General features: G+C 35.7%; 2 protein-coding genes and 1 pseudogene across 4 annotated transcripts; all 3 read right to left on the bottom strand.

The window, feature by feature from the left end:
* LOC104724418 (surfeit locus protein 2-like) lies at nt 9740-11305 on the bottom strand. The gene is made up of 5 exons (XM_010442905.2): nt 11039-11305; nt 10421-10518; nt 10147-10317; nt 10017-10059; nt 9740-9906 (listed from the first exon to the last, which is right to left on the bottom strand). The coding sequence occupies exons 1-5, from the start codon at nt 11260-11262 to the stop codon at nt 9825-9827; spliced, it is 618 nt and encodes a 205-aa protein (XP_010441207.1). The 5' UTR covers nt 11263-11305; the 3' UTR covers nt 9740-9824.
* LOC104728405 lies at nt 11601-22734 on the bottom strand (annotated as a pseudogene).
* Nucleotides 22978-25235, bottom strand: LOC104724417. 3 transcript variants are annotated; one of them, XM_010442902.1, is made up of 9 exons: nt 25111-25235; nt 24728-24821; nt 24515-24594; nt 24279-24394; nt 24107-24192; nt 23843-23896; nt 23608-23761; nt 23482-23495; nt 22978-23369 (listed from the first exon to the last, which is right to left on the bottom strand). In XM_010442902.1, exons 1-9 carry the CDS (start codon nt 25226-25228, stop codon nt 23267-23269), a joined length of 819 nt encoding a protein of 272 aa, XP_010441204.1. In that variant the 5' UTR covers nt 25229-25235; the 3' UTR covers nt 22978-23266. The 3 variants fall into 3 exon arrangements, with proteins under 3 accessions (XP_010441204.1, XP_010441205.1, XP_010441206.1); XM_010442903.1 differs by having other exon boundaries at nt 24279-24388; XM_010442904.1 differs by having other exon boundaries at nt 24279-24385.

Genomic DNA, 25241 nt, shown 5'->3' with positions numbered 1-25241 from the left:
CTGAGAAGATTCGGGTTCTCAAGCTGAACATGAAGAAAGCTCAGGACCGGCAGAGAAGTTATGCCGATAAGAGGAGGAGAGATCTTGAGTTTCAGGTGGGAGATAGAGTGTACCTCAAGATGGTCATATTGCGGGGTCCGAACAGGTCATTGACAGAGACTAAGTTGAGTCTGAGGTATATGGGTCCGTTCAGAGTGATTGAGCGGGTAGGACCGGTACCATTAGGCTGGAGTTGCCTGAGGTTATGCGTGCGTTCCACAAGGTTTTTCATGTGTCGACGTTGCGGAAGTGTCTCCGCGAGGATGATCAGTTGTTGGCTAAGATTCCTGAGGATCTTCATATCCCTCTTTAACAACAACCTCGTGGAATACCTGAAACCATCCAAAGTTATATATCCCTAACAATAGATTGAGTCAATTTACAACTTTTATAAGTAACTTTATAATCACTCTTACAAGATAATTTAGTTATCATTTTCATATATGTCAATTTTCATATGTTAGATTATATGATTCTAACTCATAAGGATCCATCCCCATACTCGCCTGGTAATTGTTGTTATAAGCAAACTCTACCAAGCTCAGGTGATCTGCCCAATGGCCACCCCAATCCAACACACACATCCTCAACAATTCCTCCAGTGTCTGGATTGTCCTCTCTGACGGCCCATCTGTCTGGGGATGATAAGTTGTACTCATATGCACGTTAGTGCCCATCTCTGTCTGAAATGCCCTCAAGAACACCAAGGTGAACTTGGAATTCCTATCAGACACAATACTCGCTGGCACCCCATGCAAGCTGACTATCTCGTTCACATATATCTTAGCCAAGACCGCTGCTCCATCAGTCTTCTTAATGGCAAGAAAATGTGCCGACTTAGTCAACCGGTTCACAATGACCCAAATAACATCAAAGATCTGAGACACTGGCAATCCTACCACGAAGTCCATAGTGATCATATCCCACTTCCACTCTGAAATGGGCAGACTCTTCAGCAACCTGCCTGGAACCTGATGCTCAGCCTTCACTAGCTGAGACACATTGCACCTCGCGACCCAACTAGCTACATCCTTCTTCATCCCGACCTAGTGATAGTACCTCTTGAGGTCACGGTACATCTTAGTCGCTCATGGATGAATAGAGAACATGCTCGCATGAGTCTCCCTCAGGATCTTCTGCCTCAACTCCTCATCCTTGGGCACACAAATCCGTCCGCGCACTAGTATGGTACCATTAGTTGAGACCTGATACTCTGAATCAACATCCTTAGAGGCATTCACCAGCCCTATATCCTTCTCCTGAGCCAACCGCACTCTGCTAAGAATATATGCTCTATCAACCGCCTCCAAATTTGACGGCCCCTGAGAAACCGCACACAACCTCAACGCACTAATCTCTCCTACTAGAGACTCCATATCCTGCTCCTGAGCTGAAGCCACCTGCTTTCGACTTAGAACATCTGCAACCAAGTTAGCCTTACCAGGGTGGTAGGCTATCTCCAAATCATAATCTGCCACCAGCTCCATCCACCGCCTCTGCCTCAAATACAGCTTAGTGAATATATACTTCAAGCTCTTATGATTTGTAAACACCTGCACCTTTGCACCATAAAGATAAGATCTCCAAATCTTCAGGACAAAAACTACAGCAATCATCTCCAAATCATGACTACGATAGTTGTCCTCATGCTTCCACAACAGCCGCAAAGCGTAGGTAATCACCTTTCCATGATGCATCAACACACACCCCAAACCAACTATAGCAATGCTAACACTGGCGTAGTAGTCAGCATCTCCTTCAGGCTTGCAAAACCCTCCTTGCACTCCTCTGACCAAACAAAAGGAAAATCCTTCCCTGTCAACTTAGACATTGGGAGTGCCTTGGTTGCAAACCCCCTGCAGACAAAATATGACTCAGAAATCCCATCTTCCGCTGCCAAAAACTACACTTGCTTAACTTAGCAAAAAAATTTTGCTCCCGCAGCTTCTCCAGAACTGCTCTCAAATGCACTGCATGCTCCTCATGACTCTTTGAATAAACCAGGATATCGTCGATGAACATGATGACATACACGTCCAGAAACTCCTGAAACATGCTGTTCATCAAACTAATAAACATTGCTGGCAAGTTAGTCAATCTAAATGGCATCACCACAAACTCATAATGCCCATACCTCGTCCTGAATGCAGTCTTCCTCACATCTACCTCATCTAACGGAATCTGATGATAACCCGACGCCAGATCTATCTTGGAGAACCAAGTAGCACCTCTCAACTGATCCAGCAACTCATCGATCTTGGGAAGAGGGTACTTGTTTTTCACAGTGACCCGGTTCAGACTCCTATAATCAATACACAAGCAGAAACTCCCGTCCTTCTTCTTAACGAATACACCAGTCTCTACAGTCGTGTACACATGTGGCGTCTGCTCAATCTGTGCCACCTGCTGCACTCCCGGCTGCACTACATTGCACCGCTACCACTGCCATCTGCTGCAACTTGGGACACTTGGGTTTGATGTGCCCAGGCTCCCTGCAATGATAGCATACACGAATCGTTGCCATCGGCGCACTCCTCTAGAGACAGCTAGCTACCTTGTGATCCATACTCTCCCACCAAAAGCACTTTGCCCCACTCGGCCTCTGTGTAGCCTCCCACTTCCTCTTGGTTCCCTGCGCAGGCTTACCGCCCTTGCCAGAACCTCCAGAATGATGAGCCTTCCTAAGTTGAATGGCTGGACTAACCGTCACTGACTGTGCCCAGATGTCCTCCTCAATCTCTGTCGCAGTCTCAACCAGCTCTGCACGTGTAGCATAGCTCCGCCCTCTACAGTGAACCCTCAAATCATCACGAAGAACCCTCATAAATCTCCTGATCTGAGCCTCTTCAAACTCCGACCGACTCCCATACATCATAAGTCGACTGAACTTCAAGTCCAGCTCCCGCACTGACTGAGTACCCCGAGATAACTGAAGTAACTGCACCTCCAACCGGTCTAATGCCTCTCTAGGAAAATACTTGTGGTTGAACTCCTCCATGAAGTCAGCCCATGACATCTCCCTCTGCGCTCTCCTAGCAGCCACTGATCTCGACCACAACTGAGCATCACCAATCAGGTTTTGGACCACTATGTCCACCCAAAACTCCTCAGGACATCTGAGAGACTGGAAGTTACGTTCCACTCTCGTCCTCCACGCATCTACAACAGTAGAACCAGTATCACCCAAAAACCGCTCAGTACCAATGTAGTTCATCTCCCTCAGCATACTGACATAACGTGAATGAACTCCAAGATCCGCAGCCACTGGCTGCTGCACCTCCCCTGCCACTGGCGGCACTACCTGTGCCTGAGCCGGTACCACTCCTGATATCTGCTTTAACAGCTGTGTCAACAAGTCTGCAAGCTCAACGCCTCCTCCAGGGGCTCCACCTGTTGGGACTCCCGCACTTGGAACCCTAGCATCACTAGCCAACCCGACACCGACACCGCCCACATCGACTCCCATCAGCGCCTACGGTCCTATCAGTACCCTGGCCACACTCATGGACCCCTCCTGGAAGTCCTGCGAGTCGCCGACACCCTCAACTGTCACACTCTTATCCACAATATCACTAACCGCTGGGCCTCTGCCCCTATCATGACCACATCCGCATCCACGACTTGAAACAGCACCACCCTTAACCATCTGCACTACCATAAACAAAAAGCTAAGCAAGCAAACTCTACAGAACACAAAAACATAAACTCACCGTGGAATCACATTGTAGGCTCGAAGAGGATGTTCTAGGACTCTATGCCACACACAATTGACTAACTCACATAATCAATCAAAGCATGCAAATCCACAACATCTACAGCATAAAGCCTAGTGAACCCAAACCTAGAACCGTAAGGGCTCTAATACCAAACTGAAATGCCCCGACCGCCACCTCTCACTAGTCATGTGAGTCCATCCATATCTGACGGTCGGTTTGCTACGTTCGGGAGGCTTTAAAGACTTGTTACCGTCCCTACAAATCACTACATGACCTTTTCTTGTGTTTTGTCCTCACTCGCACAGTTTCGACAGTCACTTCCTGGAATAATAATAGTTTTACAATAATCAACTAATTAATAAATGCAAATAATATTCATTTATAAAAAAAACAATATTTTTCAAAAATTTTGATATAATAATAACAATATGAATAAATACAAAATTGTGTTATTTCGTTGTACTTTTCATAAAATTATATATGTTGAGAAAAAAAATTACGGTTGCGTATCTCCACAAAATTGGGACTGTTGGAAATAAATTTGTGTCTTTTACAAACAGTTGAATATATTCAAATTCTCACATCTTTAGAAATCTATATATTTCTTCTTCGTTGATAAATTTCCAAAATTTATTTTCAACATTTATTTTTCATAAGATGATGAAATAAAACAATTTGAAATTCAATATTCAACTTCATTCTATACTCTAAATTGTTTATCAACATGCATAATTTTAACATTGATTGTGATGCTCAAATGGATTTTCATCACTGTGAGAATTCATTGCAATTTTAATTTATTTTAGAAATCGTTGTAACATTTAATTATATTCAGTTTATGAGTATAATTCTTATTCCATTATAAAATTTTAATTACTCGCATATATCAAAATAAATCATTTTAACCATTTAATTGAACCGTTACAATGTGTATTTGATGAATTATTGAAGTTTTAGTTTATTTATGAACCGTTGTAACCTTATATCCTTATTTGACAAACCATTCCAACATTTTTGGTATACTTCATATTTAAGATCACATCACTCTCATTTTTATTTAGATATATATGATATGATTTATGCAGTTTTGGACATATCTCTTTTTAATTAAAATCATATGGAAGCAATAACATTTAAAGTATTAAATTTAAGGATTTTATTATATATAGTTTCAATACGCTGATGAGAGAGTTGTTGTCAAAGCCTTAGATTTATTACTTAGGATTTATCTCATTGGCTTCTATCAAAAAAACATATAAGGAATCCTAATTTTTTTTTTTTTACCTCAAAACCCTCAACTTCTAAAATCATTTTTCAATATATTTTTACTATAGTTGTATGAAATGGAAAGTTTTCAACATTCGTAAGAGTGACGTTTAAAACTGAGTGATTAATATAAGGTGGTGTAGATAGCGCGTGGAATCCAAAAGTAAATGTGAAGAAGGGATGAGTTTTCTTCATTATCCCACTTTTCACACGCTTTTTCTTTCTCTCTCCCTTACCTAGAGACAAAACTATCTTTGTTTCGTCGGATACTCAGATCATAATATCATATATCTAGATACCACTTACCAACGATCATAATACTTCTGATTTTGTTTTTATAAGAATTGGAAATCCAGCAATTAGTCATCTTGTATCATTTGATACTGCAGCCCACGAAATTTGGATTGCAAATAATGGTATCTACGAAGCACATAACCAATATGTTCCATAGAGTTCAGATACTTATTACAATCATCCAGGTATATTTCTTGTTTTGTAAGTCTTATTTTAAAATTTATTCATCTTGAAACCAGTAAACAATAAGATTAACTACTTTTTGTTTTTCTCTGCAAGGAATCCAAACAAATTTGTAATACGGCCATATCGTGATCTTAGTATGAGTGGGATATTTGAAATATATATTTTAAACCACTTGTAGTATTTTTCACTATTCAAATAAATAGTTGTTTTATTTTTCACCATTATGAATCGCAATATATTATATATGTAAACAATATTCCTTGGCATTTGTTCATTTGAGATAATTTCTTTTTTTGTTGTTGACAAAAAAAAAAAATTTATCCGCATAACATTTTTTGTATTACCGCATATATTCTGCATGGTATGTTTCTTCTTTATAAATCACACTTAAATCGTATTGCACTACTATATTAACACAGCTCTATCATACATATTTAGCCCTTTTATTAGTGTAATTTGGATTTTTTTCAAAATTTTAGTTAATAAATATTTACAACAATAACAATTTGTTTGTTTTTGTGTAGCATATAATTCGAGTTATCAATACGCAAATTTGAAGTGGATTTCGAAATCAACATAAAAAACAACAAGAAGATTTTTTTTTTCAAATTTTTAGTATAGTAAACATTTCTTACGAAATTTTTTTTGTATTCTATGTGTAGCATATAATTGAAGCTATCAACATACAAATTTTAAGTGGACGTCGACGTAGTCCTAGACAACAACATGTTTTATATGTCAATTTACATAATTTTATCCCTATATTATATGTCAATCTATATATTTTTTCTTTGTTGAAAAATTTTCAAACTTTATCTTCAACATTTATTTTTCATAAGATGATGAATTAAAATAATTTGAAATTCAATATTCAACTTCATTTTATACTCTCTAAATTGTTTATCAACATGCATAATTTTAACATTGATTGTGATGCTAAAATGGATTTTCATCATTGTGAGAATTCATTGCAATTTTGATTTATTTAGAAATCGTTGTAACATTTAATTATATTCAGATTCTGAGTGTAATTCTTTATCAGTTATAAAATTTTAATTACTAACATATATTAAAATAAATTATTTTAACCGCTTAATTGAAAAGTTGCAATGTTTATTTGATTTATTATTATACACTTTAGTTTATTTATGAACCATTGTAACTTTATATCCTTATTTGACAAATCATTGCAAAATTTGGTATACTTCATATTTAAGATCACATAACTCTCATTTTTATTTAGATATTTTATGATATAATTTATGCAGTTTTGAACTTATCTCTTTTTTTATCTAAAAACATGTGGAAGCAATAACATTTAAACAATTAGATTTAAGGTTTTTCTTATATATGGTTTCAATTTGCTGATGAAAGAGTTGTTGTCAAAACCTTAGATTTATTATTTAGGATTTATCTCATTGGCTTCTATCTATAAACATAAAAGGAACCCTAAAGTTTTTTCTTTTTACCTCAAAACCCCAACTTCTAAAATCATTTTTTATATATTTTTACTATAATTGTACGAAATGGAAAGTTGACAATATTAGTAGAGTGACGTTTAAAACAGAGTGATTAATAGACGGTAGTGTAGATAGCGCATGGAATCCAGAAGAAAATGTGAAGAATGGATGAGTTTCCTTTATTATTCCACTTTTCACACACTTTTTTTTCTCTCCCTCACCTAGAGATAAACACTATCTTTGTTTCCTCAGATCATAATATCGGATATCCATATACCACTTACGAACGATCATAATATTTCTGATTTTGCTGTTATAAGAATTGGAAATCCAGCAATTAGTCATTTTGTATCATTTGATATTGCATCCCACGAAATATGGATTGCAAATAATGGTATTTACGGAGCACATAATCAATATGTTCCATAGAGTTCAGATACTTATTACAATCGTCCATGTATATTTATTATTTTGTATGTCTTATTTTAATATTTATTTATCTTGAAACTAGTAAACAATAAGATTAACTACTTTTAGTTTTTCTCTGCAAGGAACCAAAATAAATTTGTAGTACGGTCATATCTTGATCTTAGTATGACTGGGATATTTGAAATATATATTTTAAACCACTTGTAGTATTTTTCACTATTCAAATATATAGTTGTTTTATTCTTCACCATTATGAATTGCAATATATTATATATGTAAACAATATTCCTTCACATTGGTTCATTTGAGATAATTTATTTTTAGTTGTTGACAATAAAAAAATTCCTCACAACTTTTTCTATATTACCACACATATGCCGCATGTTATGTTCCTTCTTTATAAATCACACTTAAGTCGTATTGCACTACTAAATTAACACAGCTCTATCATACACGTTTAGCCCTTTTATTAGTGTAATTTGATTTCTTTTCAAAATTTTAGTTAATAAACATTTACAATAATAACAATTTGTTTGTTTTTGTGTAGCGTATAATTCGAGTTATCAATACGCAAATTTTAAGTGGATGTCGACATCAACTTAGACAACAACAAGTCGATTTTTTTTTCAAACATTTAGTATAGTAAACATTTGTTACAAAAAAACAATTTGTGTAGTTTTCTATGTGTAGCTTATAATTGAAGCTATCAACACACAAAATTTAAGTGGACGTCGACGTAGACATAGACAACAACAAGTTTTATATGTCAATTTACATGATTTTATCCCTATATAATTATATGTCAATCTATATATTTTTTCTTCGTTGAGAAATTTCCAAACTTTACTTTCAACATTTATTTTTCATAAGATGATGAATTAAAATAATTTGAAATTCAATATTCAACTTCATTCTATACTCTCTAAATTGTTTATCAACATGCATAATTTTAACATTGATTGTGATGCTAAAATGGATTTTCATCACTGTGAGAATTTATTGCAATTTTGATTTATTTTAGAAATCATTGTAACATTTAATTATATTCAGATTCTGAGTGTAATTCTTTATCAGTTATAAAATTTTAATTACTAACATATATCAAAATGAATTATTTTAACCATTTAATTGAACATTTGCAATGTTTATTTGATTAATTATTATAAACATTAGTTTATTTATGAACCATTGGAACTTTATATCCTTATTTGACGAACCATTGCAATATTTGGTATATTTCATAATTAAGATCACATCATTCTTGGGTAAACACTTCCTAAATTATTATTTTTAAGGTTTTTAATTACAAAAAAAATTTTGAATGAACTGTTGTAACTGTTTTATTAAACCCCGGGACATTTGGTTTATTTGATGAACTATTAAAAATTTTGATTTATTTTATGAATGGTTGTAACTTTTGGTAAATTTTAACTTGTGGTTGTGTTTAGAATTACTAAAATTATATATAAATATATTACATTTTGAAGAAATTCAGTATTGGATTAACTATATATGATCTATTTTAATTGCCAAAATGTTTGACAAGTTTAGGTTGTTTAATATAGAAATGTATTTAGTCTATAAAATGATGATAGTTTGTATTACCTATTCATTTCAATATAATTCCACCTCTATGAAAATAGATATATTCATTTTTATTTAGGTATATTATTAGTGAGTTTCCATTCAAATAAATGAAATGCTTAATCATTCTCTGTTAATTATATTCAAATTTGAGATTGATTGGTAATCTAGTTATAGATTGTTTAAATTAAACCCTAAAAAGGTTAAGTCCGCTAGGCCATTACCTTTACCATAGGGGTTTAAAATGGACGTCAACAACCCATACTTAACCGTCACGAGATTAATTGCTTTTTCTTCCGACAAAAACAACGACGTGTTGGTGGTGACAAGTGTTTAACACTTTAACCATACTTGGCTTCAATAATTGTGAGGCTTACTACTACTTACTACAAACAAAATAGGTATTCAGTTTGTTTGTGATCAGCCTTACTGCCTTCAGGTTTCAGTTATAGGTTGTGATGAACTTTATTATGCTGCGGAAACCGACTTTGGACATTGTGACACCCCGGTCTGTCGGGGCGTTACAGACATAGTTGGCCATCTAGCCGAAAGGAGATTTGCCTTCTTTATCCCCTTGATGTGTTATGACAATTTGTCATGTTCAAAATTAATGTTAAACTTGGTGAACCATGGGCTGACCGAGCTTCTTCTTAAATTGACTAGCTATCCATTTGTGTCTTTAGATGATTGCCTCCATTTCGTCTTTAGATTTGGCTTGAACTTGTGATTAATGGTTATGGATGGTTCGGTTTTGCAATTTAGCAGTCATGAGATTCTGGCATAATTTTCAAAAGAGCTCTTCTTTTTACAAACAAAATTGAGATCTTTCTTTTTTGTCCACATCAACTTCTTAAGAAGACTCATCCTTCTTTCTCTTTTTCTTCCGAGAAGCAAAGCTACTTGGTCCAATCTCTATTGACATTCTCTTTGTTCTGTAGAAGAGACCAAATTAAATTGAGTTATTTATGAGACACAATCAAAAGGATGATTGTAACCAAAAAAAATAAAAAATAGAGAGAGAGGAAATGTACATAGTACATACCTTTCTGATAGCTCTTCAGATTCTTTGGCATCACAATGAGAACCTGTACTTAAATCAGATGCAAATCCAGTTAAAGTTTCGGTAGGAGATAACAATAGAACCAACAAAAAAGAAAAGAAAAGAGAACAACCTTTACAGTATCCTTCATCAATCTCTTCATCTGACTCTGAACCAGAACTTGACTTAAGCATCCAAAAGTCAGGTTCTTCGGAATCACTACTATCTTCCTTATCGCATCTTGGTTTGGTCACTTGTGTTTTCTCGGTCCTTCCACCTGATTCAGCTCCTCTTTCCACTTGCTCTATCAAATTTACCAACATCAAAATGATTAAAAAGGAGCAAGACATCAGATTCATTACAAAAATGTCAATGAATTATCATGAGTGGAAACCAATTTACTGAACCTAATTTGTGAAGAAATCTTCTCCCATTAACGTGTTTCCAGATATGTTCCTCGCTCTTGTTCACAGTGTCCCCAGTAAGCTTGCACACAAGTTTAGAGCTGCGAACATAGCCAAAAAGCAAGAAGAAAAGCTTATAACTTGTCATCAATTCCAATGCTGAGAACATAGCCAAAACCAGAAGAAAGCTTTGAACTTTAACCATTTTGGATGCTGAGAACAAAGCCAAAAGGCTCAAAATCAAAAAGAAAGATTATAACTTTTAACTATTTTCAATGCAACTCAAACTGACTAAATACAACAGAAATTAACAACCAATGCTCCTCAGTGATCTAAAGAACAAAACTATAAAAACAGAGAGAAACATCATAAACAACTAAACAGATTCACCTTCTACTTCTTTTACATATCAAAAGTTAATAACCAATGATTTGTTTGAATTGCAATTCGTACAAATTTGTCAATTTGATAACTACTGAAACCTGAAATTAGTAGAATTGGTGAATGATTTTTAATCTTTACACTCTTATGAACCCTAACCCCAACAACAAAAATCTCTAAAAATTTGATTTTTTTCCCCAGAAAACATAAAAATTTGAGAAATTTTTTTTTGTGACTAACCGAGAAAATGGGCATGGGGAGAACATGTTGAGAGGAGACTTTCCCAGAGACAAAGCGTGATCGATGAGTCCTACACGACACCGTTTCTTTAGAGCGTATGATTCTTCGTCTCCGGCTAAAACCTCGTGACCCGTCTCGACGCATCTGAGCCGTCCGTTCCCAAGATCAACGAACGTCGGTGAACCAAACAGATTCTTCCCTTCTTCAGTCTTCTCTTGCATCATCGTTCTCCGATTCACCGTAAGCTTAAGCTAGCATAAACTTGACTCTATAGTTCGTGTTGTGGACATAAAACCATAACCGAACCCAATTGTATTAAACCAAAACTATACCGAATACATTGAACCCAACAAAACCAAAAGAAAAAAAAACAATTTTATTTTGTTCGTTTAAATATTACAAAATAAGTTAAAATAAAATAAAAATTGTTATACTGAAAAACAAATCTTTAAAATCTTGTTTGTTTTGTATAAAATTAAAATAGTATACAATTGAGAGAATCAATTAAACCAAAACCAAATTTAGTGTAACCGGTATAGAATGAATAAACCGAAATCCGATTTCATACTCTCGTACTCGTACTCAAACATGTCTTGGATTGACGACCAATCATGAGATCTTTGGACATTGCCCATGGTACTCTATGACGTTCCAAGATCAAAGAAGTCGAACTTTTCGCCGACTGATAATCCAAGACTATAACTCGACCACCTCCTAAGTCTAGCCTCAAATCTTTGTCGCAACATTTCTCTATGAGTTCATACAAATGCTTTAGATTCTCGACCTTCACTTCGTTGACGCTCTTCACCTTTTTCCATGACAAAAAATATTTAGATAAGCCAAAATAGTCTTTTACTTTAGTGAAATTTTATAACTATATTATATGATCCTTTATGTTACCTGCAAATTCTTGAACATGAAGAATTCCACATTGATCACATCAGCTAATATCTACAATAAGAAAACAACGATTCTAAACGTTAATGATAGAATAGAAAACATTGTTATTTAGATCTATTTAACTTATCGTAATTCCTTTCTAACTAATAAGAACAAGAGCAATCATTTGATCACAAAGCCACAAACCTCAGAAATAATGACAATTTGATCACCGGCTTTTTTGGGCTCATTGTTGTTGTTGTTGTTGTTGTTATATGCGAGTTTATGCATAGCGTTGGAACTTTTGATGTGTTGTTTACTGAGAGGCACAAAGGCAAAACCAGCGAATATGTAATAACTTGAGTTGTTATCAACTAGCCGTTGCACCTTCATAGAGTAGATTGACCACAAATCATCCGTTAATTTAGACTAAAATGTGATCAAATGATTCAGTGATTCACAAATAATATATATGACTTACTGGCTTTAGAGTGATACTGAAATCATGCATTTTTCCCTCTCTTAAGACTTTAAGTAAGATTTTTTCACCTGATTGCTTCATAGAAACCAAATCATCCAACGTTATCCTTTTTTCTATGTTTGGCAAAACAACTGCAGCAAATATAAATCTCAGCAGTTACACCAAAACCTGCTTACAGAGAAATATAAGTATCGATTGTATTACCTATACCATCATTTTCTATAGCAACACCATCGATTGCAAGAATAATGTCATCTTTTTTAAGAATATTGAGGGCATCCGAATGTTGATAAATGTTGTTTATAAGAACCCCTGTCATTTTAGAACCCATCTTATAATACATACGAATATATGCATCCTCCATAGGTTGGTATGATAGCTTCAGCGAGCAGAAACCAACGTAGTGACCTGTTTTTTCCATACCGGTTATGAAATGTTTAACTACCGGAGCTGGGAATAAGTACCTGTTTTGGTGAAAAGTACGTAGCCACAAAAAGTTGTCAGTTAAACTTTTGATTCCATTTGCTAGAAAAAAAAATGCACAAAATCATCCGAAATAACTTGCCCTATACAATTCGAATGTTTACTATGTTGAAACGCTACACCACTACAAGAAAACAGGCATTTTGGGACTACCATTTGTGACTGATTAAATAGTCGCAAATATTTGCGACGATTTTGTGATTGTTTTACTACTGATTAACGACTACGGGAAAAATGGAAGGAAAAGCGTCGCTTATTAACGACTAAACAAAACAGACGCAAATTCGTCTCAATTTAGCGACTGAATACGTATTCTTTTGTGACTGAAATTATTTCGTCACAAAAAAGATACATTTTGTGACCACTTTGCAACTGCCTATCTGGTCCGTAAGAGTCGTCGCAAATTAGTCGCAATATGGCGACAATTTGCAACAATGTTTTCGAGTATCATTTAGTCGCAAAGTAGTAGCGGCATGTCGGCAAAAAACGTTGAGAATGTGAAAGGTAGATTTACCCAACTTTTGGGACTCCATGAAAAACAGTCGCAAAAGAGTCGCTCCATGTCGGCAAAAAACGTGATCAATGTGGCTTAGTGTACTGATATTTTGTGACTCTTTCTGAATTAGTCACAAAAGAGTCGCTCCATGTCGGCAAAAAAACGTGATCAATGTGGGTTAGTGTACTGATATTTTGTGACTCTTTCTGAATTAGTCGCAAAAGAGTGGCAAAATATCTCCTATATATATGCAACCACACTTCTTCCCTAATTCACATCGACATCAAAGAAAAAAAAACGAGAGAAGAAGGAAAGAACAAAGAAAAAAAAAGATTAAAAAAAAAAAAAGAAAGAAAAAAAAACAATGTGGAACAATCAATCAAGAGCATGGATGTACAACCGGATCGATCCATTCACTAATCATATCTCATTGGATTATTCGGCGGGTGTGGAAGAGTTCATCGCTTTTGCTAGTAGCCATGCACAAAATAGCAGAGGTAGGTTTTACTGCCCTTGTGTAGTATGTGGGAATTCGAAGTCGTTGAAAGCTGTCTCATCTAGTCATTTGCTAAGTAGAGGATTTACGCCTAACTATTATGTATGGTATGAACATGGTGAAGATTATGATGTTGTTGGGGAAGGAACTAGTAGTCATTATGCTAATAATACAGATTATGCTAGTGCTATTGAACCAATAGGATTTGATGGGGAAAATGTATATGTTGGGGAGAATGTATATGCTGGGGTGGTGAATGATGAATTTCATGGTTCTGTACCATATAACGAGTATCATGAACATGAAAGTGGAAATGATCATGTTCATGAACAACCCACCCAAGAAGCAAAACGGTTTTATGATATGCTAGCTGCTGCAAACACTCCACTGTATGATGGATGTCGGGAAGGGCAGTCGCAGTTATCGTTGGCAGCTCGGTTCATGAACAATAAGGTCGACTACAATTTGTCTGAAAATTGTATGGATTCATGGACAGGACTGTTTACGGAGTATTTACCAGAGGGTAATCAGGCAACCGGTTCATACTATGAGACGGAGACTTTGATGCGAAAGCTAGGATTACCGTGTCGTACATATGATGTATGTATAGATAACTGTATGCTCTTTTGGAAAGATGATGAGAAGTTGGAGCATTGCAAGTTCTGCGGCAAACCAAGGTATAAGGCTAGTGAAGGAAGAACAAGAATACCGTTCAGTAAGATGTGGTATTTACCGATTGCGGAAAGACTGAAGAGAATGTACCAATCTGAGAAGACTGCAGCTTTTATGAGATGGCACGCTGAGCACAGCTCTAAGGAGGGATTAATGTGTCATCCTTCAGATGCGGCTGAGTGGAAGAATTTTCAGCAATTGCATCCCTCATTTGCAGCAGAACCGCGCAATGTTTATCTTGGATTATGTACAGATGGTTTCAATCCTTTTGGGATGTCGAAACACCATTCATTATGGCCAGTGATATTGACTCCATACAACTTGCCTCCTGGGATGTGCATGAACACAGAGTATTTGTTTCTGACGATTTTGAATTCAGGACCGAATCATCCACGAGCTAGTCTTGACGTTTTTCTCCAACCATTGGTCGATGAGTTAACAGAGTTATGGTATAATGGAGTGGAGGCATATGATGTGTCCTTAGATCAAAATTTCAACCTTAAAGCTGTCCTTTTGTGGACTATCAGCGATTTCCCAGCATATGGCATGTTGTCAGGATGGACAACACACGGAAGATTAGCTTGCCCAATTTGTATGGACGATACAAATGCATTTCAATTGCCAGCTGGTAGGAAGACATGTTGGTTTGATTGCCACAAGAGATTTCTTCCTGCTAATCATCCAATGCGAAAGGATAAAAAACACTTTCTCAAAGGTAAACACCGCAAGATTTGACGGATGAACAGGTCTTACATGAGCGCATAAGAAATGCCGAGCCGCCAAAGACTTCTGACTGTGGAGGAAATGGGCATGAAAATAAAGTGGATGGCTATGGAAGTTGGCATAATTGGCACAAAGAAAGCATCTTGTGGAAGCTCCCGTATTGGACCGATCTTAACTTACGACATAATCTTGATGTCATGCATATTGAGAAGAATATTCTCGATAATCTCATGTACACTGTTATGAATGTGAAAGACAGATCAAAAGACAATGTGAGGTCCCGCTTGGATGTTGCAAGATTTTGTGATTGAAGTCAATTATTTTGTGATCGAAGTCAGTACCCGTACCGGATATATTCACTCAAGTCGGTCGTCCTAGTGGCCAAATTACAGAGTTTTGGCTATCTGACAAAGATCATAAATGCGCACATGCATATGTTTTGCGGAATTGTGACTACTTTCGTCCCCTTGAGAGGTATATATTTCTGATTTATTTTTATAGCGATTTATCTTCAATATATCTTATGGATTAATTGTCTTATATATGTTGGAAAAATAGTGTGTTAGACGCTCAAATACGGAATGAATATCCGGAACTCACCGATGATCAAGTCACATCGAAAAGAGATGAAGATTTTAGCGATTGGGTTCGCCAATATGTAAGTATATGTAAATAAATTATTATAAAACAAATATTTTACTGAATGGGTTCAATTCACTTATTTATAACTTTTTTTGTTATGTAGGTGTATACAATGAGCCATGTTCAAAGTTTTCCTCCTTGGGTTCATGAAGTGGTTGAAGGTCCAGAAAACAAAGTCAAGTCGTGGCCCATATATTTTACAAGAGGTTACATGTTTCACACGCGGGAACACGGGCAGACCAAAAAGATAATGAATTATGGGATATGTGTCCGAGGCCAAAATTATTCTGAAACATCTATAGAGGATGATTTTTATGGGACCGTGGAAAACATAATCGACTAACACCTGAATTAGCCACTACTCTACGACGTTTTTCCCACTCTTGATATTTTTGTATCTCAAATATCATATTTGAGATGTATTTTCATCCTTAGTTATACATTTATCCTTGTATTTGCTTGAATCTATTCACTAATACTTTTTCAAGGTTTAAATTTCAATGTTTACAATACAAACATGCATATGTTCCAAACCTATCTTAACTAATACATGTTACCAATGGTATAATGTGTAGATCTTTACATAAATGTAAATATTGTGTTTTAAAACCTAAGCTTTACTAACTCTTCCTATTGTATATACTTTTTACTACTAAGATGAGTGATTTATGCTGCAAATCAGATCATAATGTGTGAAAATCAAACTTTTGGGTTGCTACTATTCTCAAATAGTCACAAGAGAGTAACAATTTGAGACTACTTTGCCACTAGTTTCCGATGACTTAGCGACTAACACCTGAATTAGCCACTACTCTACGACGTTTTTCCCACTCTTGATATTTTTGTATCTCAAATATCATATTTGAGATGTATTTTCATCCTTAGTTATACATTTATCCTTGTATTTGCTTGAATCTATTCACTAATACTTTTTCAAGGTTTAAATTTCAATGTTTACAATACAAACATGCATATGTTCCAAACCTATCTTAACTAATACATGTTACCAATGGTATAATGTGTAGATCTTTACATAAATGTAAATATTGTGTTTTAAAACCTAAGCTTTACTAACTCTTCCTATTGTATATACTTTTTACTACTAAGATGAGTGATTTATGCTGCAAATCAGATCATAATGTGTGAAAATCAAACTTTTGGGTTGCTACTATTCTCAAATAGTCACAAGAGAGTAACAATTTGAGACTACTTTGCCACTAGTTTCCGATGACTTAGCGACTAACACCTGAATTAGCCACTACTCTACGACGTTTTTCCCACTCTTGATATTTTTGTATCTCAAATATCATATTTGAGATGTATTTTCATCCTTAGTTATACATTTATCCTTGTATTTGCTTGAATCTATTCACTAATACTTTTTCAAGGTTTAAATTTCAATGTTTACAATACAAACATGCATATGTTCCAAACCTATCTTAACTAATACATGTTACCAATGGTATAATGTGTAGATCTTTACATAAATGTAAATATTGTGTTTTAAAACCTAAGCTTTACTAACTCTTCCTATTGTATATACTTTTTACTACTAAGATGAGTGATTTATGCTGCAAATCAGATCATAATGTGTGAAAATCAAACTTTTGGGTTGCTACTATTCTCAAATAGTCACAAGAGAGTAACAATTTGAGACTACTTTGCCACTAGTTTCCGATGACTTAGCGACTAACACCTGAATTAGCCACTACTCTACGACGTTTTTCCCACTCTTGATATTTTTGTATCTCAAATATCATATTTGAGATGTATTTTCATCCTTAGTTATACATTTATCCTTGTATTTGCTTGAATCTATTCACTAATACTTTTTCAAGGTTTAAATTTCAATGTTTACAATACAAACATGCATATGTTCCAAACCTATCTTAACTAATACATGTTACCAATGGTATAATGTGTAGATCTTTACATAAATGTAAATATTGTGTTTTAAAACCTAAGCTTTACTAACTCTTCCTATTGTATATACTTTTTACTACTAAGATGAGTGATTTATGCTGCAAATCAGATCATAATGTGTGAAAATCAAACTTTTGGGTTGCTACTATTCTCAAATAGTCACAAAAGAGTAACAATTTGGTATTTTGGCGGTTTATGTTCCCACCACAAATTTACTGAAATTTGAGAATCATTTAGTTTCGCGTTTTTTTTCCCCAAAGTCAATTAATCTGCGATTCATTGGCGACTACTTAGCGACTCAATTTCGTTAATAACTAAGCAAACACTTAAACAATATTCTTTTCTTCACTCTCACAAACACTTAACATCGATATTTCTTTTTCTTCGTCTTCCCTCTAGGGTTTACTCTCACAAACATTTATCAGTTCTCTCTCAAACAAATCGGAGAAATCTATCCTCAATCCTCCCCTTTCCCTAATTCTTTTTCCTTCTCTAAATCAATTTCTCCTTCTCTCTCAATCTTCAATCGATTTCTCTCAACCCTCACTTTTTCTCTCTCTCAATCGTTTTCCTCTTTCTCGATCTAATGCCTCCTAAGGGTAAGATTTCTTCCAGAGGTCGCGGTGCCAGAACAGCCACCGGTGTCCGAATCTTCACTGCTAACCCTAGATCCTCTTCTCATTCGTTGAACCCTTCTGAACCGACACACTCTGCGACTCAGTTTAGAAGCCATTCACATCAGAGCCGTCCTTCACAGTTTCCGCCGACTACAAATCCAACGCCGATAAGGAGTCCATCGCCGACTACAGATCCACCGTCGAGAAGAATTCCACCATCAAGGACAAATCCAGAGTCGAGTACACCTCCACCTCCACCGCGGAGGATACTTACCCCGCCTCCGATTCCTCAACAAGTGCCTCTACCTGTTCCTCATCCTCAACCTCAACCGGAGCATGTTCCGGAGGAAGCTAATGGCGAAGAAGAAGAAAACGAAGAGCAGCAAAACCCTAATCCAAATGTCGATTACTACCAAGAACTGTTGGATGGTTTGCTAGCTCTTCCAGGCCGAGAACATCTACCACTCCTGTCTCAGCATCCTATCCCTGGAGTCGAAACGTTATGGTATAAAAACTCTCTCCTTTTGTAAGTTTAGTTTAAATTGTCTTTGCTTTAAGTCTAAACCGCTTTAAGTGTCTATAAGTGTATGTCAAATTTCAAACTCGGTTTTGCAAAAAATAGAAACTGAAACCATGAATGTGTTCACTAGTTTGCGGTAATAGTTTGCGGTTCACTAATTGGTTGTTATTTGATATTCAACAATAGTTTCAATAGGTCATTGGTTCATATTTTCAAGTAGACTTACTCAGTTAATGTAACAGGTTTAACCGGCACAAAGGAAAGCTTTCTCGAGTCATTGCTGGAATCTTAAGGAGAAAGTTTGATGGGCCTTACTACAGTTGGAAGGTTACTCCACAACGCATTCAAGAGCAATACTTCAGGACATTTGCGGTAAGTCAAATTATAGTTTTGACAATGCTTTAAACACTTAACTATATATATATATATATGAATTGGTCAATTTGCTAACTAAACTGTTTTGTGTTATTGTAGCGGAAGTATAATTGGGATATCGGGATTACTGAGCTCGTTAAAGAAGGTTTCTTGAAGATAGCAAAGAACAGGATGAAAGGCATTGTCAGTCAAGTTAGGAGGAGTGGTGTACAACCACCATGGATTGGTGATAAATTATGGCCTATCATGTGCGAATATTGGAACACCCCTGATGCCATTGAGAGGAGTGAGAATGCTTCACATTGCAAAAACTCGGACCGTGGAGGCCTTGGAGTGCACAAACACTTAGCTGGTCAGAAATCATATGTACAAATTCATCAAGAAATGGTAACACTACTCTTTCCATCCACTTCACCTCAAAGTTTTTCTAAAATTTCCATCATTTAATGTGTTTCACTATCATTGTAGGAGGAAGAGCTGGGGCGTCCTGTATCACTGGTCGAAGTGTTTCTTAAAACACACACTCGGTCCGATGGATCATTTGTGGATCAAAAAGCCAAACAAGTTGCTGAGACCTATGAGAAGACCATAGAAGAGAGACAAACTGAAATGGACGATGATGGTCCAGATGGTTCAGAGATTTCAACACATCGAACTCTTTTGCTTGAAGAAAGAAATGAAATCTTCCTTCAGGTAATTCGTTTATGTCTTTTGTGTGTGATTTTTCTTTGTCAATTTTGGTTTTTTAATATGAATGATGATTGATGTTGATTCTTAGATTAACAGTAATCCTGGTTTTCTTAAAATTGTTTAACTCACTATGCTTAGGAACCTAGAATATTTGATGTTGATTCTGCATTTGGTTTTCTGGTTTGTGCTGATTACTGAATGTTTATCTTTTGGTTTTCTGGTTTGTGCTGATTACGGCGCCTACAACCACTGCACAACCCATCGATGGAGGCACCACACCAGCCTCCAGTCCAGCTGCACAACCCACCGATGGAAGCACAACACCAGATGCCAATTCCCCTACCTCTAATACTTCTTCCAACTAAACTTCTAATTCCCCTTTTCTCTATGTATGAACTTGCTTTTGAATACTGTTTCTTGGATGTTTAGGATGATCTTTTTGTTTAGGATGATAAGTTTGCTTGTGTGGTACTTTAAATCATCATTCCTTTTGATTATTAGCATTTGAAATTCCGAAATTAATCAGATTTAGGATTGCTAAAACGTATTTGTGACTAAACCAATTAAAAAAATGTGATTATTTAGTGACTAAACCAATTCAAATAATGTGACTATTTAGTGACTAAACCAATTCAAATAATGTTACTATTTTGTGACTAAACCAATTCAAATAATGTGACTATTTTGTGACTAAACCAATTCACAAAGTAGTGGCACAATAGTTACTAAACACGAACTCCTTAGCGACTACAAAAACAGAGTCTTAACATAGTCGCAAATAATAAACGACTAATTTGCGACTCAACTGCTACTAAACTAAAAACAGACTTTGCAACCCTTTTGGGACTAATAGGTCGTCCTTAATCAGTCGCTAAACCCAGACTCTACCGTTAATCCCAAAACGGTCGTAAACATAGGACTGTTATATATAGTCACAAAATTGTCCCTAAGTAGACTTCGTTGCGGTTTAGTCGGAAATGTACAACTACCAACTCTAGTCACAGTTTCGTCGCAAATATACGACTATATAAAAGAGTCCGTAATCAGTTGCAAATAAGCGACCATGTTGCGACCAACATATTTTGCGACCGTTTTTTTGCGACCATCAGAAAGAGTCGCGAAGGAGTCGCAAAACCCTTATTTGCGACTAAAGAGCGACTATAGTAGGAGTAGCAAATGACCTGTTTTCTTGTAGTGCACCAACAACTTTGTTTCCTATGCAAACCGGACCACCACTATTTCCATGGTTAATTGCTGCATCTGTTTGTATTACCGGTAGATTAGTGGCACCATGACCATAATTTTTTGATTCGATTCTATTCACAACACCTGTTGTAGTGGAGATACTCTCACCACCTGCCATTGAATTATTGAAGGCAGATCATGAACTCATTATCCGTTTCTTTAATATGTAAACAGTTTCACTATATATACCTTCTGGATAACCAACAACAACTACTGATTCATTCCGAGAGGGCATGTCTCCAAGCTCCAAAGGATTCATATCTTCCCAAAACTCTTGGCTTTCGATCACCAAAATAGCCAAATCACATTCACGCGCGATGGCTTTAACTTCTGCTTTGTACTATTTTGGTGAGCCATGCTTTATGACTTGCACCAATATGTGATCAGCCACCACATGAGCGTTTGTAATAATCCTTTTCCCCGAAATCACAAACCCTAAATAATATCCAAAAATTGAGTCAAAAATAACGAAAAAACAACACCAATATGTGACTTAGTCACCACATGCATGAGTTTTAAGCTTTATATACACCAAAAACGAAGCTCTACTTCAAAAACAAAAGTTTAGTATATATATGCTCCAATGAAACTTCATAAAGGCTCTAATCTACGAATTCCATGCACATGCTAATATGTATGTATACATACCTGAGCCTTTGGAATGTCGTTGTGGGTTATTTTGCCAAGGATAAAAAATGTTAGGCTTGCTAGAAAAAGTGTGGATCTTCACCACCGAATCCAACACCGACTCATTAGTCGTAACCACGGAGTTTAATATAGTTTTCTCAGCATCACCAAAAGAAGAAGAAGGATTAAAACGAAATAAAGAAGCAAAATCGTTTAAAACTCCGGTGAAATTTCTGTTGGTTCGCAGTAGTCGGACAAAATTGTTCCGGCCACGAACTGACCACAACGACATTATGAGAGAATGAATTGTCAAAATATTATTATTTCATTATGCATTCTTATAGATAGATATATTTTGCTAAATAGCTTTGTTTCCATTCCTATAGATAAATATATTTAGATAGATTGCTTTGTTTCCATCGTATAATTCAGTTACCAAAATGATTTTTACTTTTAGCTCCTTATTTTGTTTAGTTAATATGTAACGCTTCTCAATAAAGGAATTTCAGTTTTTTTTTTTAGTTTATAAATCTGCCTTCCGGTTATCAAAGATAAAAACCTCTACATTCGATTTGGTTTAGGGGAAAATCATATATAATAAAATAAACTAATTAATTATCATATTTACTTGAAATATATTTAAATGTGATTTTGTATAAATTTAATAAACTTATTAAAAAAATTAATGTAAAATTTGATATTCAAAATTGGTAGAAATTTTCTTGACCGTGAAATTCGAATTACAAGTTGATGAGTTTCGGTTTGGTTACGAATATGTGTCTATCCAAAATCTCTAGCTCATCTAAGAATTTAGTTATTAGATGCATAACTTTCTTGAACAGCCTCAGAAAGTTAATGGTTCATTTAATTGAATCATTTTGGATTGGTTTAGTTTGGTCCAATTGGAAGTTTGTTCGGTTCACCTTAGATTTAGAAGTTGTGTCTCAACTCTCTCAAGTCTTAACAGAGAGAGACTTGGAAGCTTAGAGACCGATTAAAATAGACAGAGATCGAGGTTTTAATTTTTGTTATTCGGAACAGTTTTCTGTCTAAATCTACTACTCATTGGATTCCATACCACAAGAACAGAGTTTTTTACATTCTCGCGAAGCGAATGATACAAAGCTTCTCTTTTGTTCTCTCATTCAACATCTCCTTTTGACACAAAGGTTACAGCTTTAACTTATATTGCACACACAAACATAAACTTTATCTTTTAAACTACATGAAAGAGACAGCGGTTTTTTCTGATTGGTCTTGCCATGGAGACTGATTACTAAATTCTTCGTGAATTTCTTGCTTTTCGCTTTATTTACAAGAGACTGATGTGATCAATGGATACCGCTGAGTTGTTTTCTTTCACTGACGATGACCTTCTGGTAAAGCTACCACTTTGTGGAAAGGTACTGTTCTTTGAGGCAATGCTCCATCTTCCTCATCATCGTCGAATTCCAGCAAGTACCTAATCAAACGAACAGTTCTTGTTATAGATAGATAGATAGATAAACATGAGTCCAGTTCAAGGGGACTACAAATTTAAGACAAAGCAAGCTGAAAAAGGTTGAAGAACTTACTCGTCAGACTTCCTCTGATATTGCAGGAATTGACATCCATGTAAAATAGCTCGAGGTTAGTGTTTTTGTTCAGACAGAAAGACAAGTTATAAAGATAGATGCGTATGGTTGTGACAAAATACTAACCTTTCGTGGGGTACTTACTACAGTTGCTTTGTAGAGTGCTGTTGTCCCGGGATATACAGCTAAGACGTGTTTACCAGGTTGAAACTCTTGGGTGGTTAAAGGATCATTTCGTTTGGGGAATGGTAAAATGCATGACATTGGTAACTTATAGGTCCTAAAGATTCCAAGAGAATAAATCTCAGTATACTTCCCAAACACCAAATCACAACTCAAAAGTTTTCATATGAGTTTTTACCTCTGACCGCTTCCTTCTTCATCATCTCCTGGTTCTTCATCAAGTACTTCAACTCTGTGATTAAAGTTTGAAACATTTTTAGACTCATTAATGAAACATGTGCACTTAACAGTTTCAGTCTAAACCTTAGACAAAGAACTCTAAGGACATGACTTATTAAACTTCAGATATGACCAGAAGAATCCATTTGTGTGAGATTCAAAAATTTGGCATAATATCAGGCCATCGACAACTAACTTATGCCGAAGAGAGGTTAAAGCTTACTCTTTTGTTTCTCTGTCGAAGTGGATTACTTTAACCACAAACCATTCGTCCTTATCTGCACTCTCTGCTGTAACTCTCGCAGCTACCTGCATAAATCAGACAGACATTGTGAGCACTGAACTGATCCAAATAAAAACAGATATAAAGAAAGTAGATGTAACATAGTATCTACCTGTTCACCCTTTAGACTTGCATACGCTTCAATTTGATTCCTCATGGAAGGAGAAAGTCTGATGACATCTGAATCAGCTTTCATCCTCTTCCTCTTCTGATCATTGCCTTCTGCCACTTATGTGACATCATTACAAAGCATCGGTAAAAAATTCTTAATTCCTTTGTAACTCTGTTATGTGTACCTTGCCAGAGAATAACATTACAGTTCAATTAAAGTAACTCTGTAATGTGTACCTCCTAATTTTCTCCTTTGCTGCCCGGTTGGTCCATACGGAAGCAGCAAATCCAACTGAGCAAGCAAAATGTTCGACACGCTGCGTGTTTATACACAAAGCCAAAAGGGTCTTACTGTTGGATACAAATTTGGTCATTTAGAGATAACATTAGTCCCATAATCCATTCAAAAGTCTTTAACATTTTACAACTATGATAAAGAAATTGGCTTACGTTACTTCATTTTCGGAGAGCTCTTTCGCTTGAATGTACAAATTCTTAAGCTTTGACAATGAGATATCACCAGGCTTCTCAACTATCTCAGGAGCTGCACACAAAACAAAGCTTTCATGATTTTGATTTCGTAGATCGCAGCAATCTAAATTAGTATTTTAATCTGTAGATTCAATGGCATTGTATAACCCCCTAATTCAAATTTAATTTCTCTAATTACTCCATGATCCAAAATCGAAACTTTCACTGATAATAACTAGTCAAATCACAAAATTTTTACAAGTCTCAGATCAGATCAGACACAAATTTGTTAGAACAAAGAAAATAAATTACCAAAATTGTTCGAGGAGTATTAGTAAGGAGTAAATGGGAAAAACACTTACAAGCTTGAAGCTTCTTATGCATCTTATTGATCTCAACCAACACTTCTTCTTGCTCTTTCCTTAACCGATCAAGCTCCTTCGTGTTTTCCAGAATTCCGACAATGTCCGGTGACGACATTTCCAAAAAAAAA

Source organism: Camelina sativa, chromosome 11 (genome assembly GCF_000633955.1).
Source record: "Camelina sativa cultivar DH55 chromosome 11, Cs, whole genome shotgun sequence".
Lineage (NCBI taxonomy): Eukaryota > Viridiplantae > Streptophyta > Magnoliopsida > Brassicales > Brassicaceae > Camelina > Camelina sativa.
Note: the sequence above shows the minus strand (reverse complement) of the source record. Positions and strands in the feature narration are given on the sequence as shown.